Source organism: Channa argus, chromosome 14 (genome assembly GCF_033026475.1).
Source record: "Channa argus isolate prfri chromosome 14, Channa argus male v1.0, whole genome shotgun sequence".
Lineage (NCBI taxonomy): Eukaryota > Metazoa > Chordata > Actinopteri > Anabantiformes > Channidae > Channa > Channa argus.
The window spans coordinates 8,118,411-8,138,406 of NC_090210.1; the positions used below are offsets into that span (position 1 = coordinate 8,118,411).

A 19,996-nucleotide genomic window follows, 5' to 3' on the forward strand; every position below is an offset into this window, starting at 1 on the left:
TTCAGGTTGAACTCAGAACTTTAACAGTTTGCCAGTTAATTATATTTTCTATTTTTGATTGATGCAACAGACTACATGAACCACAAAAATAAACCTTAGTTGTTTACCATTGCAGAATTGAATGAGGTAAAATGTTTGCCCTTTTCACCTTGTGTCTTGTGACCATATTTTGTATTGTGTTATTAGTCTCTAGAAACATTTTAGAATTGTTTGTTTTAGTTCTGTTCTCAGTTGTCTGTACTATATTGGGACACAGCCTTTGTGTTGTTTGTTCCAACAATATACTGTCTATGTACGTAGTATATAATTCATGGACAAAACGCAAAACATTATTTAAATAGATTTTATTGACTTATCCAAAAATTTTCATTTTCATTTTCTCTTAAAAAAAACAATTTCACATTTGGTAAATACAACCAAAACAATATAAATTACAAACAGGCAGCACCAGTAATATATATAGAGAGAGATTCTTTAGTTAATTTAAATAAGAAAAGTGAACATCAATAATAACAAACTCTCAAGTCACAACAAAACAGATAATGTTATGACAATAAGTAACAATTACATTTATGAAAAGACAGATGATATTCCTTCATACACTATGTACAAAACCATGTCTTTCATCTTAGAAACAGTCAATATGACTTTATATCATGAAATCTTCACAGAAACAATAATGCCAGTGAAGAATTTGAATTATTAGATTCAAAATTGCAGACTATTGCAGATTATTTTGTATATTGTACAAAAAGCTGGAATGGGTCTCCATAAATTGTCTAATATCAGACTTTATGATCGTAGTGTAGAATGTCATATAAATTTACATGACACTTTTAAAAGCTAATTTGTTTTAGTGAAGTCTCCATTTTGTCTGCACCACTGTGTTTAAAAGGCTTTTATAACTGGCCCTGATTTCACTCCTTCATGCTGCTGACAACACGTGAGGAGTCTCAACACGTTGGAAATACTTTGTGGCTTTCAGAGCAGTGGACAGGTCAGAACTCGCTCTTCTTGTTAGGGGCCCCTGCTGCACACCAATAGTGGGAATCCACTGCAATGGTAGCTTTTTAAAAAAAAAAAGATTCCACTGCTCATTTTATCCTTGTCTCCTCTGTGGCTTTAAGTGCAGGGAAGGAATCTGCACGTGTCTCAGACAACTGAGCAGAGCAAAGATGGAACTGATGTAATGTGAGTTCCCTTTGCTTTTGTTTTCAGGAACTTGGCTCTGGTTTAAAGTCTTCCTCAGTGGGAGACAAGCAGGGAAATAGAAAGCTCCATGCCATCAATGAAGCAACAAGAAATCTTTCTCCCCTTTCTCTTTGCCATGATCTTTTCTTTCTTTCTCTCTCTATTGTTTATGATTTGTTTTCGATCACGCTTGGGGCGATCATCATCACACTGGACTTTAGAGGGTAGTAGCGGCCCCTCCAGGTCTTCCAGAAGATGCCCTGTTTCCTCTGATGTCGCTGCTTTGGAGGAGGGCTCTGGAAGTATCTACCATTCAAGTTGGAGCGACCACAATTGCTGAACCACCAACCACCTAAAAAGAGAAATGAAAATATTGGGTTAGATGCTGCATTTGAGCTCAAGTTAAAAATTTAAATTAATAACTACAGGCATTTGTCATTGTGATTGTCCTTTACAACTCACCAGAGAGGTGTTTGGCACAATTGATGTCATTTTTCTGGTCATTGTCTTGATCATGGGTGGAGAAAGGCAGGCCAGATGTGGCATCAGTCCCCAGGGAGCTCTCCAGGGTGCTGAACGTGTCAGCCTCTGGAATCTGAAGTGAGTACTTTGTTTCCTCTCCACCCAGTTGGAAGGGGAGGCGCACAGATACTAAGTCATCCCCCCAGTCAGAGAGGTTGATGTTGAGGATGTAGCCACCATCTTTGGCAATGGAGTAAATCTTTTCTAGGCCCAACCAAAACTCTCCTACAGAAGAAAGACAAAGAAAAGAAATGGTAAGAAAACTATCCAGAGCTATAAGAACTGTTTGCCTTTCACACTTATCACTGATAAGCGATCCTGAAGGCCACCTACTGCTGTGGTTGTAAATACTATAATGCGGTGTTAACTAATCTAAACCTGGCCAGGCCAGCTAGCACCTGTCCAGACCAGTGCAGGAGTCAGTGAGAGTGAGATCAAAGTTTAAAGAGCATTTACCATTTAGGCTGCCAAAGCCTTTCTCATAGGCTTTCCACGACTGGTCAAAGTCAACAGAGCCATCTTGGCGCCTTTGGATCACTGTCCATCCACCATCTGGATAGAAAAACAACAGCAAAGATGGTCAGAAAAAGCTATCAGCAAAAACAGCTTCTAGTACAAGTTGGGGCTTTTAAATTTGTGGTAACCAGACTGTACTGAGTCAAACACACAGGGCAAAATCGTAAGCCCACTTACCAGTTGTCATTTCACAGAAGACATTAAAGGGCTCTGCATTTTTTGGCTGGATAGTGTAGACCCCACTAATGGTCTCTCCTCTCAGGAACAGCTCATGACAGTCTGACACCATCTCTATAAGAAAAATAAAGAGAAAAAATGCAACAGTGTTAAGTCAAAGAGCCTCAATGCAATGCTGTTTATACACGATACATTTTATGGTTGTGTTTTCTTCAACTTTACTCCCTTAAACTTATTACTGTGGTGACAGACTTTTTAAAAACTTGACTGAACGTTTGCTGAGTTGCTGCCTCATTCAAACAGAACCTTCTTTGCGTGAGTTAAGCATGGATCTATTTCCTTTTTTTCTCTTTTGAGACCATGTTAGAAACTATTTTATTATTATTATGGTTTCATCCTAACATCCTTTTGTGTGTGTCAGCTGTCATAAGTAGGTCATTTACATTTAGGGAACCTCTCAATGGCAGGTTCCCCCACGCTGCAAGAGCCGAGTGTTTGCAAATATGCCTATCGTCCTGTGGGAGCTTATCAGTCGTCTGGAGATATAAATGTGTACAGCTTTTGACCTAGCCTTAACAAGTGAGAGAGTGAGTGAGAACTTCTTTCTCATTTATAAATATGACCTTTCTCCCAGTTCCCAAGCAGACTTCCTTCTTTACGGCTGCCTGGTCTGCCAGGCTATTGAGTTCCACGCTGCTACCCTTTACATTCCTCAACCCCGTTTGGCCCCCACCCCTCTGCCTCTGTTCCTCCTCCTCTCTGGCTTGTCACATCTCCTTCACGTGCACAGCAGCCAGCAGCGGAGTGATCAGAGGATGATGAAAGGCAATAGGCAGCAACACAAAGAAAGTGACTCCAGAGCCAATTGGAGCTGTCACATGGTTAATAAGGCAGATGACTAATAGCACACCTTCAGTAATCCACTTTACTATGGATAATATCATCACCTGGTGCTACTTAATGCATTTACATGTCATAAAAGGAAAAATTGTAAAATTTCAAGTTAAGATTTAATTTGGGATTTTGATTTGTCGGATTGTTTTTTCTTGGATATTGGCCGGGTTATTGATTCGACGCCAGCTGATCTCAGAACCACAAACAGTCATTACATTATAATAGTTTTCCTCCAGAGGCATGAGCTCTTGTTGGCCAGCTGTGGCTGTAGTGTGCCTTAGGGTCAGTGGTTCTCCTGAACTTTGGCACACTTCTTATTCATTACAATGGGAGAGAACGACATGGAGGTTAGGGGGTTTGTGTGTCGAGTTGGGGGAGGAGAGGATGGCTGAAGAGGAGGAGGAGGAGGAGGAGGGATGTCTGACAGATATAGGGGAAAGGTTGTGTACTCTTGACGGATGTACACAAAAAGGTGGGATGTCTTAAAACAGGGGAGGAGATGAGTGTCTTCAAAACAGTGGAGGATTTATCTGTACAAAGTTCATAGATAAATTTAGACTGCATTTTCCCATTCCCCCCCTTTTGTTTTCCCTCATTTTTTCTTGACTCAGACACATGGAAGGCAATCTGAGGAACACTGCATGCTAGATTTGTACAAAGACTCCCATTCATACAACAGAATTGGTCTGTGTGAGTAATCCCACTGAGCTGTTTGACCCTGACAGAACACTCTCAGAGACCAGTAAACTTTCCCCCAGTTGAAACCTTGCCAGAGAAACATGTTTCTTTTTTCCTCATTCCAGAAATCCAGCTGATGTCACAGCTCTGAGGTGTTATTGTAATTTGTACAGGCTGACTGAACTCAACTTTTTGCCTCAGCCATGTTCACCTTTCACCTGCAGCTGCTTACAGCACTGATGTAAGTTCAAATATAATCAATTTTATTTTATTTAGTTTTCTATCGGCGCGTATAATGGTTATATATGAGCAATTTGTTTTATATGAGCTTTCTATTCAGTTTTTATTATACTCTTTTCTCATATCATCCACGTCAACCTCTGAAGACTAAACAGACAATGCAGTGAGACAAAAATGTGTCAGGGAAAAAAAAGCTGTCAAGTCTCAACTCTTGTTCACTTGGTGTGTACCCAGTCCAGTCCGCTCGGGCCTGGATGAAAGGACTCTTTGTGAGTGCTGATCCAGTCCCAGTGGCTGCACACTGAGGGCATCATGCACTGCTTTTTACAATTACAGTAAGTCGCGAAATGAGCATTAACTAAAGCAAAATAACTTTTTTTGATTTAGAGAGAAAAGATTTTTTTCCTGACCTAATTGGATTTCTAACAACTTTTAGTATTTTAACTGTGTTAATGGTATCGTGTAATTGAATAACGTCGTTAGGGTTTGACAGGCTGCACAACAGGGACCAGATAGTTGTGGCATCACGCTGAGCACAGAAACGTGATTAGATTGATTGGTTCCTTGAGTTTAATTGCGCTTGATTATAAGCTTCTTTATGGCCTTAGTAAGCAGATGGTCTCCTACATTTGGCGTCAGATTTGGCGCAGTCGACTTAACACAGTGTCATGTGGGGATCTTTCTGACTTTACTTACCGACGGGGGAGTCGTGCTGCTCCGTGACGCCACTTTGCGCGGAGCCATTGCTGCTCCGCAGGTTGTGTCTCTGTTTTGACTGCTGGATCTGAAAAAGATCAGTCATCTGTGAGACTTCAGAATAAAAGACAAAATAAAAATAAAAACAACAAATACTGGAGTTCAGACATGTTCGTTCGTCTCCTCACCTGACTTTGAAGAGTCCTGATGCGCACATTCTGCTTGTCCAGCTTCTCCTGTTGCAGTCTGATCCTCTCCATCAGATCGTCAATACGTCTGTTCTGAGCCTCCAACATCAACTGATAGAAAATAACACAAAGGCACCACACGTTTAGCGCTTTATTAACTGTTACCCTGTACCTCTGCGCAGCATTTGGCAATGGGGCTTTAGTACAGTACATGTCATCAGCAAAGAAACATAACAAACTGTGCACCTGCATGGTTTCATTGAAAACCCTGAGGCATAGATGGCAGACAGATTTCCCCCTTCACTGACAAGCTTTTGTCTTTTTCAAACTGGATGTGTTGCTGTTATGTAACTCACAGCTCGGAGTTTCCCATCCCACTATCAAACTTTTCAGCTTCACCCAGAGAGATCGCCTACTCCTTACTGTGTCACATGGCCGAATACTCTGCTGGTTCTGCAATGTGACAGCTGTGAAAAACCTTTCCCACATTCCTGCAGCTGATGCGTGCAGATCCCTTTGTCTGGCAGCTCTTTAGAGTTTTCCCTGCACGTACTGCACGTTCTTCCTCCACGCAGTGCAGGCGTGTTACCCCCACAACCTTCTCAAACTACCCCCCCACCCACCCACTCTGCTTGTCCTCTGTCCATTTTGACGAAGCGCTTTTGGTCTGAGAGAAAAATCATCACCATAAAAAACTGTCCATACACTGTAGAGCCACTAAATGAAACAGGCCCTTTATTTCCATCTGCTGCAAGTGTGCGTCTAAAGGAAGAATGTTTTTCTTACAGGAATATGTCTCATTTAGCCTCATCTTTCTCCCAAACTAACTAATGCCACTCCCCTTAAATTAACATGACTTCCTAAAGAAACTATCATCACCAGACACACAGACAAAACTGTTTCGTGCTCACCTGGATGCTGCGGGCGTCGCTGTTGTTCTTGGCACCAGTGTTTGCCTCAGACAGCCCCATGTTTCCCTGCAGCATGCTGTCCACCCTCTCCTCCAGCCTGCTCATCCTCTCACTCATCGTCCTCCTCTCCTGCTGCATCTCTTCTGCCTTCTCCCTCAGCTCGGCTGTGACATTCAGCAGGTGCCCCTCTCTGTCTTCTAGTCCCTGGGCCCGAACCTTCAGAACCTCTCCCTCGAGTTGCAGCCTCTGGCTTTCTTTGCTCATCTCGGTCACGGTGCGATTAAAGACCTTTAGCTTGGTGGAAATGTCCCTCATCTGGACTTTGGTTTTGTCCACGTGTTCTTTCAGTCCCTGGCCCAGCTGCAGCAGGCCATGGGCAATGACATTCACGTCATCCCATGCAGCATACTGTACGCGCTTCTCCTTGGCAGCGCCGCCAGAGGCTGAGCCCCCTTTCCTCTCGAAAGGAAAACCTGTGGCAATGACCACCACCAGGCAGAGAGTCAGACTTACCAATGTTATCTTCATCTCTCCTAAACAGATGCAATGTGGCTTTAAAATGTGTCCTTTCCTGTGGCACTGTCCTGCCCTATGGTCTTGAGTTTGACTTGAAAGCTCAGTCTTATGGCTCCAGAGCCACAGCACCACTTTTATACAGTTTCACAGTCCTCAACTCTAAACTGCAAGCTGTCTACCATTGGCCAGTTGAGGAGAGGGAGGGGTGCAGTTACTCTCAGGTTTCTGTCCCTCCTCCACCTCTCTGTTAACTATTCATGTTAGAGGTGGAGGAGGGACATGATATAACAGAGAGACTGGCTTTCATCCCTGCACTGTGGGAGACAGGGACCACATTATCTCCTGCAGGAAAATAAAACAGTTGATATCCCCAGCAGTGACACACACGTATCCCTTTAATGTGAGGTAATGTTGAAGTAATAATAGGCCATGTGTAATTTATAATACTACAGAGTAAGAAAACTTATCCCTGCATCAGTCCAGGGACGTTCTGAAATAGTTTGACAATGATGTCAGAAGCCAGATTAAAGTTAAAATACTGAGTGGAGCTGATGTGTTTGGACAGTTCCTTCAGCACTCTGAGTCCATAACACATCATATAACATATAGCAGATATGGAGAAATTTTGCAACTTGTAGCAGGTCACTTGTAAGTACCAGAAGACATCATTTAATGTAAATCTGGCTGATTTGACATTTGGTCAGTGGAATTATAAAAGTGAAAGTTAAAGCAAAACCCACACTGATCCTATTGAAAGATGAAACTCAGACCTTTACAGAGTGGAAGCATTCTTTTTAATGTCACAGTTCACACAGTCATGAATTCAAGTTTTATTATATTTCCTTCATCCACTTGACATCGTTTTAAATTGATTTGAATTTTATGTCTATATTTTCTCTTTGCCAGTCAATATAACATACTGTCTTGTGCATTAGCCTTTCTACAAGATATTAAGGCAAACGTAGGAGAGAAATCTGAAAAGCAAAATGATCCAAGTTAATTTGCATTGAAATTTAAAGATTGAAAATGCATGTTATGAGAAAAATCATTTCTCTTATCTCTTAAATAATTCTAGTAAGAACAAAATTGTAACTGCTATGTGCTATATCAAATATAACACTTGTCATGTTAATAAGGATAAGAACATGCATGTCAGGGTTTCCCACCCACAACGAATGAAGTCAGTGACACCATCGAGCACGTCAGAAACATGCAACAATTTGGCCTCATGTGTCCTGTGAGGACTGTGAGAATTGGGGGAAAGTTCACAGCACAGAGAATACACCACATTACGGGTTATTGGGTTTTTCTGCTGAGGAGATCACCATACGTGACCACAAAGAAGGAGCTGGTTTAACCCTCTCCTGTCTGCAGCCCAGGCTAAGTAGGTGAAAGGTAACTGGGGGATTGCTGACAGTGCGGAGAGGGGAAACTGAGTACAAAGGAATTGCAGGCCCCTGACTTATGTGTCTGGAATGTAACAAACATGCACTGATTTCCCCAAAGCCTTGACAGAGAGGGATCTCTATTAGGACCACCACACACTGCATTCCTCTAAAAAAACAGGGTTTAAAGGAGCCTCAAAACCCCTGTCAACAGATTTGCCTTTGTTTGTTCAGACTCACAGACCTGTGTATTTTTGATGAGAACTCACACATCTTCAGATACAGTACAGCAAGATAAACATGTTTTTATATCTGCTGATGTTTTCCACAGGTGAAAAGAAAGGCTAAAGACTCGTGCCTGGAGCAGGTACAAGCGGGAACTTGGCACATCACCCAGACAACCTGCTTCACCCATAGTTAGGAAAGCAACTCTCTGGGGCATGTTATCATGACTGTACAGGTAAAGAACGTACATGCTTTATTAAATGGACTTGTAGGTGAGCTGGGTGTACTGGACAAAAATGAAAGATTAACTTCAGGAACTTTGTTTTCTGGCTTGTGGGCTGAAGTCTGTGTCTTCGCAAGCAAAGAAAATTCATTTTGTTAACTGGCCCAATGTGGTGGTTCAGGTTTACAACATCTTAAAGTTGATTTGGAAAATCTGAGTGCTTTGACATTACAGTTGGAATTATTCACACTGTCACAGAGAAATCCAGTTTGACTTGATACTGTGGACGTAATTGCAGGGTGACTCATGCTTGATTTCATAATTACAGTGTAACAAGATATTTTCATATATTTGAACAACAGCAACACTGTCTTGTATTTTGCTATATTATCGTAACACTTATGCAGCGTTTTCTTTAGTCTCTGATCAATTGAGAACATATTTTAAAATGATTATTTTGATTTAATATGTACAATATTTGTATGTAAACTGCGAATTTACACAATAGTCAAATTACAAAGGAGCACTGAGCTGAAAAATTGCAGTTAGAGTCAAGTTTAGTATATTACAGTTAACATACTGTACCAGTTCATTCTGGGAGGAACACAAACCACTCAAATAGGGAGAACCACTGGCCACTCTACTGGCCACATTGTCAGCAGACAATATATTTACTTAAAGAGAGATTAAACAAGTGGATTAAATAAACACACATTATTTTGTAAATGTCTATAATAATCTAAGGAGTGGGTGAGGGCCTGTCTTCTCTGTATCCTTCCCTAAGCCACCCGGTCATGTCTTACTAATCATCACTGGATACACACCTTGCCACAGCTGCTTATTCAATTTCCCAAAATGGCTGCGTCACTAGCCGGCACAGTGACCTTTTACCCAGATTCCACACACAGAACATCTATAAATCCCAGTGCAGCCCTCAAACATCATCATGTACGATGGGATGGAAAAGAGGAAGAAAAAAAAGAAACAAATAGGCGCCTGTAAACATTTGGTTCCCATGGAGAGACACTAATCATTTCCATTTCCTCTATTTTATATGGGTTTCAAGGTTTTATAGTTGATGTTATAGTTTTCCATGTGTCTTTGCCAGAAGAACATATTTGAATATATTTTAATGAAGACAACTATCTCAAACAAAGTTTTAGACTAAGAGGAAAACTGAAAATGTAAAGTCTATGTAAAGTTTCATCTTGCATTGTCCTGTTCCACGGAATTTCGTTCTAACAGACCTAAGACCTCATCTCATACTGTAGGCCACATTTTGTGATGTGTTTCCTGCTTGCCTCACTTCTCTTGGAATCATCTATGGGGTAACCATAAATCATCTCAATTATTTGTAATATGATGAGATATTCGTGAGAAGCAGACATGCAGTAACCTCTCCCTGCTGTCTGCTGCTTTTATGGTGTTAATGCCATATTTTTATATGGTTTATAAAGATGAAGAAACATGACTGATTAGAGTTATGATTGTGGCAGGGTGTGGTCAGGGATGTATAGTAGCATATGCTACACTGAGACTGACATTTTCACTTACATATCATGAGAAGCACAGGTGTAACTATTATCATGACTTTCACCTGAAGTCAAAGTTGCCATAAATCACTATTTACACCAGTGCCTCTCTTGGTAAATAAAAATCCTGTTCATCAACGATTATTATGTCTATTTGAAGAGAACCGTGTTACATTTTCAAACAAATGACATCATAATCTGTGATTTTAAATTGCATTGGCTCTTTTTTGCCATGAATCAAACAAATCTGAATGCGAAGACAAACCTCCTGACATATACACCTTTTGATTCATTTAGAAAAATCAGCCGATTAAAGTACACTACTGCCTCCAAGTGGCACAAAACAAAAGCAGAACATTACTTTAGGGCTCCTTGTGTGGGCACTGACTGAGACATGGTAGTGAAGCAAATAAAAACCAGCCTTTCTTTTTAGCCTTCAGCTTTCCTGAGAAACAAGGTGTGACTCATTTCACCTTTGGATTAGTCCAGTACAAACAGGCTCAGGCTGGAAGAACAAGCTGAGAGAATGTGAGAGATTTTCCTCTGAGGACTCTGGCAAGCTGTCCTTGGACAGTTTAAATGGTCCCCATTTTTTAATGGCATGGACCAAGAGACTATCAGTTCCCACACTTCTGCCTTTTTATGAGGCCAAAACTTTAAATAGTCAAAGAACTTTATCAATCCCTGAGGAAATTACTTTGCCTACAGCTGCCTGATCCTCAGAAAAAAAGGAAGGAAAGAAGAATATCTGCATCTGATTAGCCTGAAAAGTTTGCACGATGTGCATTGTTCATGTTAGAAACATTAAGACATTAAGTCCTCTGGCAGAGTTCACAAACTAACTAAGTTAAACAAGAGAAAAGAAATTATTGCTTTCCATGTGCTTCAGTGCCCCGTTTGTGCAACTGCCCACTGACTTTTATTAACACACACTGGATTCATTTGTAGATCTTGCATGTTTAGATGTGCACTACCCACAGAGTCCTCTCCTTTAACATTCTTTCCACCTCATGCCCAGCTTATACGTGCACAGACATGTGCTACACCAAATGAAGATGTTTTGATTGGTCCTGATTAGGTCAGCGTGGTACTTTTCTTTCTATAAGTGGTGATCAGGATTAAACTCCTGTATCCTGTACATCTTCTCTGTTGTTGTTTTTTAAATTTTTTAAATTTAATTTGTTATTTTTATTTTTTTGTCCTTTCGAATTCGTGAGTTCAGCGTCGCCACAGCAGATCATTGTCACGTGTTGATTTGACACATTTTTTACAACGAATGCCCTTCCTGTCGCAACCCTCCCCAATTTCTTCTTTTACTGCTCGTGGCTTAACTCAGTGTCCCAGCTGGTGGAAAACTGAAAAGTACAGAATGTACACATGCCAATGTGGAAAATGTAAATATGTTTAAGCTTCAGCTGACCTCAGCAGCGGTGTAAACTCTCAATCTTTTATGGATCTACACTGATTTAAAGTAATGTGGGGTTTAGGATCTGTCCCAGCATACTGAACAAACAGGTTTTTGCCCTGTAAAATTGTAGACACTGTTAGGATTGATCCTAAAGCAGTAACTATAGTGAGGAAGGGCGATGTATACACAACATGTAATACTGGAGGCAGTTGGGAAACCCATTGTACAGAGAATCTGAGTGTCTTCCAGGTAATCCAGAGTTACACAACCACTGTTATATGTGTCCATTAATTATGCAGCTAGAGCTATGATACCATAAGCTTAGTGTAAAGAGGAATATGGAATAAAAGAGATATGGATATAAAAATATTAATTTGTGAGCCTTGAAGTATTTATTTTTTTTTTTCAATTTACTTTGGACAGAGCCAGTGTAGCTGTTTCCCCTGTGTTCATAAGCTAACAAGATACAGATAGAGGAATTGGTCCTCTCACCTAACCCCTCCAAAAGCCTGCAAATACAGCACCTATAAAACTATTCCCCCCTTGGAAGTTTTAACCTTTTATGTTTTTATAACATATAAAGGGGTTGAATTCATTTAGCTTTTTGTTTTACTCTGATCAAGAGAAAATTATTATCTTATGTCAAAATATTAAGTTCATTTATTGTAAATGTAGATATTTCGTGAACTCACGAAATTGAAATTGTCACTGCATAAGTGCAGTGAATGTGTTTAAAGGATTGAAACACATTGGAACCATGAAACAGTGGCGGTCTCTGACTCTCTAAAGGGCAGGGGAGAAAAAAATGTAAAAGGGCACCTATTATCAGAAGACAGCAAAGATGCATCCTTTGGTAAAAGGCTACACAATCGAGCACATGTTTGCTTGATTGCGGGCGCCTCTTAGAGGGCACCTCTGTAGGCACTTTGTCAGGTTTGTTCTGCTGCTTAGGCACATTACAAAGCATTTACTGCATTTTCTCTACTCTGAGGGAAATTGTTTTGTTAGTTCTACTCTAGGGGAAAAAGTTGGAGGGCACTTAAATATTTCATGGTTGTCATTGTGTTGGAGGAAAACATGATGGAGTCTGCTACAAAATTACAATCTGGAAGAAGATGATTTTTCAACAGTACAATGACTCCAAGCATACGGCCAACGCTACACTCTATTGGTTTAAGAACATACATTTTAAGGTTGCAGAGTGGCCAAGTCAGAGCCCACACCTCAATCAAACTGAGAAATTGTTTACTCACAATGCTTCAACCTTTAAAAAAAAAGCTAATCCCTTCCTTTCTGCTGAGAATTTGATGAAAACCTTTATAGCACATCAATAATAGTATGAGGAACATTGTGTAATAACCTATATGTTTACTCGATTAAAATCCCACTGGAGCCCAAAAATCATTACCAAGGTCATGGATGCACTTCATGCTAAAAGCAGTAGCTGTAAATAACTCAACCACATATTTACATTGTCTGGGGATTCTGCTCAAATGAAGCAGCTGTGGACGATCAATGGCCTCTCCAGATCCTATCTTTTACATTTCCTGGACCCAAAGGCCTCAGACGGGATTTGTTCAGTCTTTCAGAGGATGCAGCTTTGTCCCCAAAAGTCAGCCCCATGGTGGTGGTACCCCAGTTGTCAAGCCTCATTCCCATGAACAAATTGGCCTCCAGAGAAATAGTCACGCACGTATACAGTGTTTACCACAGTCAACAGTGCTTGAGGGTGCTTAAAGGTTACTGATCACAATGATACTGATTCATTGTCTTATTAGTTTTAATCAACAGGGGTGAAGGTGTAGGCAGGTCAGAGGAGACACTCCAACTGTGAATGAGGCCTGTTAGATGTGGGTACTGGGAGAGAAGCCTCTTACTGTTAAGTATTAAGCAGCTGGTGGTGGAGGAAGAAAAGGAAAGAAGGCTTGAATTTCAAAATGTTCTCCCAGAACAGTAGGGGTTCTGACCCATAGCTGTACCACAGCAGATGTGCACTCTCAAGCACATCTGCAAAAATTAGACAGTTACTGTTTCTTCTGTAGTACTGTGTCCTTGTCTTGTAGGGGCAGTTCATGTGACTCTCATTTCTCAGGTTAAGATATTTACAGAAATACTAATGTCTGTAGTACTGTGAACCTATTGACAGCAGATGGGTAACATATTTTCACAAACAGCCAGCCCGGCTCTGTACAAAGGTAACAAGTTGGTGTCATACCACTGTATTAAACCATCTATAGCTGTATCCTCTATTTCTATTTATTGTCCTCAGCAAATCAAACCAGCTGCTGACTTTAGCTTCACGTTTACTGGTAACAGATGTCCCTATTCTCAGCGATAAAATGTATCTCCCAAAATGTGATGAACTATGCGTTTAATATTTGTCAATTGTGTTCCTATTTGTTATCTCCACAAAATGAAAGCAGGTAGAAACAAGACTTAAGTGAGTTTTCTTTAACCCTGAAACTTGACAGAAAAACAACCTGTGTTCAAAGATTATCAGATGGCACTGAGTCCATGCTCTTCAATCATCCATTTGCATTAAAACCTCCATAGTCTCTAATCACTGCCCTAATCCACATTAATCTCTAATCCTGAATCCTAATTGAAATTGAGTGGCCCCAGAAAGCTTTGTATTTTTTCAAGTAAGGGTGACAACAGGTTGTTAAACTATTTAAGCAGGCAATAATCCTTATTCGTCTGCAACGTTGGGATGGAATTTCCAGAAGAAATGATTGCAGTTATTATTTTGACAAAATGCAATTACAGCCCAACTATAATGACCCATTGCACTATTGTGCATTATTTTATTTTGCTCGGCAGCTTTAATTTATTGTGATACATTGTGCCTGGGTGGTAAATGTAGAGGCAATCATTGCCTGCCAGAGGTGGGTTGGTAACACCATCAGTTCCTTGCAATCATCAAAAAATAATTACGCTGATTTGTGCCTTTGACTTACTGAGCAGGCATTTAAACAGTGGAATACATGACATGTCAAAGCAAACCTAAAATGCGAGAAGAACACATAGCTGTCGCTGATCTAAATGCTTTTGTAGCCGAGAGTTAGATTGTATTATAAAACCAGAATGTGAAGCCAATGGAACCTTAAACTGCAGTGAGTCCTTGAAGTTTTCTCATGTGCAATTGTTTATTATGCTGTGTACATTGTATAACAGTCACAGTGGTATTTCACAAGCAGTCATCGTCTCCATTCTGAATATATTTAAGGTTTCTCAATAACTATTCTTACATTTAGACATCATAACCTGAGTCACTGTCTAGACTGCAACCTTTGCCTGTTAAAGGAGTGTGACATTTTAAAAAGTGTATTCCCTCACTTGCCAAACTTGGGAAAATTGATACAGAGAAGACATTATAAGCTTAGCATAGAAAAAAGACAGAAATCAGACTCAATCTGAATTCAACTAATGGTACAATAACACATTTTGCCAAGCAGCACCTCTGTTACTAGAGCTCACTGATATGTCTTGTTGTAATAAACACTAACATTCATTAGTTTATGAGATGTCTGTGGGGGGATTTTGTAAATTTCAGACAAAGTCAGGCTTGCAGCTTTATTGTTTTCAGTCTTTATACAAAGCCAAGCTCACAGTCTGCTGAATGTAGCTTCCTATAACCATACCGTACAAAATGGTATCAATCTTATAAAGTAAACTGTACCTGCTTCCTTAGGACCATGTAGAGGAGCAAAGGATGTTTTCTTAGTTGTAGACTAGTGAGTAATAGGTTAACACTGAGCATTTACATGCTCTGTCTCTAAGGCGAAGCTAAAGCAGCTATGAATTTACAGTTCGTTTGCATCATAAAAACAAGCCTGATCACATCAGATTTGCCCTCAGTGTCACAGAAACAGGTCCAACTCTGAAATACTTATCCATTCTGTGTATCCAACACAAAGGTTCAGCATTCATGTCAGTTCAGGGGACAGAGAGTTCCCAAAGCTTTGTTTTTACAGTGTTTATTAAGAGACATTTGCTACAAAGATTCAAACACAACATGCTTCATTATTATCAACGCTTGATAACATCTGACCTTGTGTTTCAGATCCTCACTTTTTCTCTCTGTCTGTGCATCTGCTGTTTGTGCTGTGGCACTGTTGGGAAGACAATTCTGAGAGAAGATATTTTACAAGTCGTATACATTGCAGGGGATGGACCCTTCAAAAAATAAATAGATGGCTTGTTTTTCTGACCTTCGCACAATGAAGTCTTCCCCTTTTATGCTGTTGTTTACATAAAAGTACATCAAAAATGTGCAAGCTGGCTTTTGTCTTGTTTTTCTTCTTGCTTTTTCTCTGTATATTCTTGCCTAGACACACAATGATCTCTTTGAATGCCTTTCAAATACGGCATCATTTCAAACCTTATGCCACCCGTGATATAATGTACTGTTATTTTCTGGACAGTAGTGAATTAAAGCCCTGGGATTTTCCAAACAGGTAAACTTAATTATCACGAATGAGAGATGTGCAGTGCATGCCAAGTTTTGAATCTTTAATTTCAGCCTTTCATCCATTCTAAGCTCCCTCATTGCTGCAACTTGGCTCGTCCTTCTGGAGCCTAATTAGACAAGCTTCACTTTCTGCAATTATTGCAGGAAACAATGATAATCTGTAGAGAAGCAGGGTTTACTAAGGTTCAGTGACCGAGGGGGTTGGAGGGGGTTGGAGGGGGTTGGAGGGGGTAAAAACACAGACATAGTGAGAAAGAGCAGGACAGAAACCAGCAGAGGGAGAGAAAAAGAGGGACAGGAATGTCTTCTAGTTACCTCAGTAGTGATTGTCTTTTTTCCATCCGTTCCACGGCTTGTATGAGCAACATTTGGACATTTAAGCACCAGGAGCCAGGTTGTAACTGGTTTCAGAGTGTGGAGACTCCATGACCTCCATGGTGCACATCCTAATCATGGGATCAACAAAGCCCAAAGCTTCCTGCCAAGTCTCCCCCATTCCAACGGCCCCCCTTACACTGGCACGGCAAGGTGGACAATTTCTCCCACAGTCCAAAGATATGCAAACATCCTAATTGGTGGCTCTAAATTGTCCATAGGTGTAAAAGGGAGTGCAAATGGTTGTCTGTCTGTGTATGTCTCTCTGTTCTGCCTGAGATAGACTGGTGACCTGAAATTCTAAATGGTCTGCACTCATAATGCTTAGTGGCACTCAAAGCGCTTTACTCTGCTTCTCATTCACCCATTCACACTCACAATCACACACACACTCACACACCAGTGGGGGAGCTGCTATGCAGCTGGCCAACACTCACCAGGAGCAACTAAGTTGGGTTTCAGTGTTTTGCTCAAGACATTTTGACATGTGACTGGAGGAGCCAGGGATCAAACCAACAATCCTGGCATTGGTGGATGACTGCTCTACCTCCGAGGCACAGCTGACCTGTCCAGGGTGTATCCCACCTCTTGCCCAATGAAGGCTGGGATAGGCTCCAGACCCCCCTGACCCTGAACAGGATAAACAGTTAAAGATAATTGATAGATTTTATACTTCTACTCTGCAAAATGTATTTGGCATCAACTCTTACATGATTTTAGACAAAAAGCACATTCAAGTGTCAGTAGAAGTTGTTCCAACTTCCGCTGCTGAAAACCAATTTAAATATGCAACAACGTAACAAATTATATAATATAAATCATAATATAATTCACTTAACAGAGGGGGTGCACACTTGTAATATATCTGCACCATTACTTTAAGACTTGGAACAAAAGACCGCAGCTGGTAATTGATAGATTATAGTCTAGCTGCCCTATTTTGTGCCTCAAAGCTAAGCATGCAATTTTGTGAAAAAATGAATACGAACTCTTTTAAAGACCCACAAAGCTGTTTAACAAGGCATTGTTTTGGGGTTGTTTCCAGAATCCCTAAACACTCTAATAACCATGTGGGTGGAACAGTGTTTCATGTGCTGCACAATAAAAGGAGATTGTACTAAGTTTCAACTCTTTTCCCCCTTTTCCATAAACAAAGAATCAATTCACACAATGTGAAGCAAAATCTCACAGTTTTATATTTACAGGTTATTTTTTAAGAGTTAACATTTTTTGAAAGCAAAATATGCAGTCTTATTTTGCTTTTGTTTCATTTTTCAATTGATTACACTTATTAGAATTTGTAAAGCAGGTCATTTGTGATAAAAAGGAGATGAGCTTATGATTTTATCAAAGCTTATTCCACTGTGTGAAATGTCAAAAGGAAATGGAAGCCCGGGACTATGTAAATTAGGTGGGAGGTTACTGTTTTTTTCACACTGGCATTATGTAATGAAAAATACAATGTCAGCACTTTAATTCAGATTTCCCCAGACTTCATTACTGATCACTGAGTGAAGACAAACATGCTATAAGGTGTGAAAGGTAAAAACACATAAAGGTTTGTTTATGTTTCAACCAGATTATAGGTGTTACAAGTATAATTTTAAGATTTAGACTTAAAGACTAATCTTTAAATTACATTGATTTATGCATTTATAAAATACCTGATTAGTGGCTTTCTGAGCCATTTTCAGAACTCTAAATGAAATCTGGAGCTGTATGGTTGCATTATAATTCCAATGTTATATAATGTGTTTAATTCAAAACACAATGCCCTCTTTAAGTATACCTGTGCAAAGCAGTTCATACATTTACTGCTGAGTGTTGTGAAATACTAATAAATACTAATCTGAGCTGCTCTTTACCCACCTCAAAGCACTATGTCCTTCATATTTTTTATGTCTGTATTAATGTTGGAGACAGGCAGAAAAACAGACAGACATGTCCACTGCTGGTGTTTTCTCCTGATTGAGTTAGACCTTGGTGGTATGCAGACAAACAGGGAGTGGCCTTGGGATAGATTTGTTTCTAACCTGGTATGTTTCTTCGTCAGAGATAGAGAAGGGAAGAGACAGAGGAAATGGAGAGATGGTAAACACATGCCATCCGTGGTCTGAATAGATGTAGGCGAAGCAGACAGATGAAGGGTTGTGGAATGACGAAGTCAGAGGGAATATAGTGATGCACACTGGTTTTTAAACACAGAGCTGATGTTGATTGTTAAGTCTGCTGAATAACATCACTATCTCCCACTGTTGTTGCCTTATAGGTTCTTGTTTCTTCTCTGTGTTTGGGGTCAAAAATAGAATAAGGCCAACAGAGGCCCTTGGTAAACCTTTTTAATAACTGTAGATCTGTTTTCTGATTTGTCTCAGGGCACATTATAATAGAAGTCTTCTGGGCAACTTGTTTGTTTATGCTCACACGGGGTACTGGGGGTGCACTGTTTGTGTTATGCAAGATAAAGGCAGTTTATCTAGATTTAAACCCCAATTTCTGACTATTTGTAGATGTTAAAAAAACTTTCTGTCTCTCTCATGTCTATCACTGTTGTATTGTTTTACTTTTTGGTTGGTTGTCGTATAGCAGCATGCTCTTGGTCCCATCTTACTTTTTTAACTTGTAACTTAGTGTCAGTTCTCCTCTGTGGTTTCACATTACTTGTTGATGCTATCCTGACTAATGCTGGAATAAGTCCCCAGTGTTTATAACCCTTATAAATTTCAGCTGCAATATTGCAGGCCAAGATGTACTGTCACGAGAAAATTGATACACTTGTGTTTCTTTTTCCACTGGTATGCATAAGTATTACAATGACAACAAGAGGTAAAAACCACTTGCTTTGTTGTAATGCTCTTTATGCAGTTCTTTAGCACTTTTATTGTTTTCCTAAAGTCAAACTGTTATTATGCAATTTCCTGCCAGTTGGAAGAGAAGGCTGTATGTGCCACGTGCTTAAAAGATAACATTGGCTGCAAGTCAAAGCATGAGCTTATTGAAAAGCTGAATTCAGTTGCACAACAGTCAAACAAAGCAATTTAACTATCACAATACCTAATATGCATGTTTTCAATCAGGTTAACTAAGTCAAACTGCATTACATGTGGTTGGAGGAACAGAAAAACTGACATGTTGCATTAGGCTACTCTCATCTGTGCTCAATTTTTCAAAACTTTGGTAGTAAAGTTAATGATTTGGCAGTTTGAAACAAAGTACAATACATTAAAATCACAAAATTTACTAAATATCAGTCTACAAAATATAATAATGTAAATGGCTTCACCTGTGTAGTAGTAATATTTAACACTGTTAAATATGCAAAAATGATATTCTCAAACCTTATTATTCTATATAAACATGAGGTCAAAATTGTGTCATTTTATGGCCTCAAGGCGAAACTTATAGACTATTAAAATTATACATTTATCATCAGACTATCTGGAATTTTGTGCTTAAAAATTGGCCGCATTGAATTGGATTTTTGTTAGTTAAACAGCTTCTCTTAAAATGATTTAACACTATAATGTAATTATTTAAAGTTTGAGTTCACTGGAGTGATACTGCCCTCTACTGGACAGATTATAAACTACACGACCTGGTAATACAGACGTTTATTCAACTTTATTGCCATGTTAAAAGCCCTTTGGGGAATTCATCTGCACAAATAATAAAAATAAACCTAGTTTGCAATGCCAAATGTGCAGCAGCATTGTTGAATCACTGGCTTTCTATTTGTCCCTTTGACATTTGCTCATTTAGTGGACAGAAAGATTACAGCACAATTTTACTACATAGATGTTTTTGATAAGGGTAACTGGTAATTTGATATCAGGGAAAAAAACGATTGC

General features: G+C 39.8%; 1 protein-coding gene and 1 long non-coding RNA gene across 2 annotated transcripts; one reads left to right on the plus strand and one right to left on the minus strand.

Annotated features, from left to right (window-relative positions):
* Positions 1-327: 327 nt before the first annotated feature.
* angptl4 (angiopoietin-like 4) lies at positions 328-6,650 on the minus strand. Its single transcript, XM_067474295.1, has 7 exons — positions 6,014-6,650; positions 5,103-5,213; positions 4,915-5,002; positions 2,407-2,520; positions 2,170-2,265; positions 1,654-1,938; positions 328-1,543 (listed from the first exon to the last, which is right to left on the minus strand). Exons 1-7 carry the CDS (start codon positions 6,539-6,541, stop codon positions 1,359-1,361), a joined length of 1,407 nt encoding a protein of 468 aa, XP_067330396.1. The 5' UTR covers positions 6,542-6,650; the 3' UTR covers positions 328-1,358.
* LOC137098253 (uncharacterized) lies at positions 4,101-15,891 on the plus strand. The gene is made up of 3 exons (XR_010910591.1): positions 4,101-4,219; positions 8,246-8,374; positions 15,366-15,891. It is a non-coding gene; the product is annotated as an uncharacterized lncRNA (long non-coding RNA).
* Positions 15,892-19,996: the final 4,105 nt, after the last annotated feature.

What these genes read in the sequence shown, in the direction of transcription:
- angptl4 (XM_067474295.1), bottom strand. Translation starts at nt 6,541, where the DNA reads ATGAAGATAACATTGGTAAGTCTGACTCTCTGCCTGGTGGTGGTCATT. An exon ending in CTTCTGTGAAATGACAACTG is followed by an intron (nt 2,266 to 2,406) that starts GTAAGTGGGCTT and finishes TTTTCTATCCAG; the next exon opens with ATGGTGGATGGACAGTGATC. An exon ending in TTGTGCCAAACACCTCTCTG is followed by an intron (nt 1,544 to 1,653) that starts GTGAGTTGTAAA and finishes TTCTCTTTTTAG; the next exon opens with GTGGTTGGTGGTTCAGCAAT.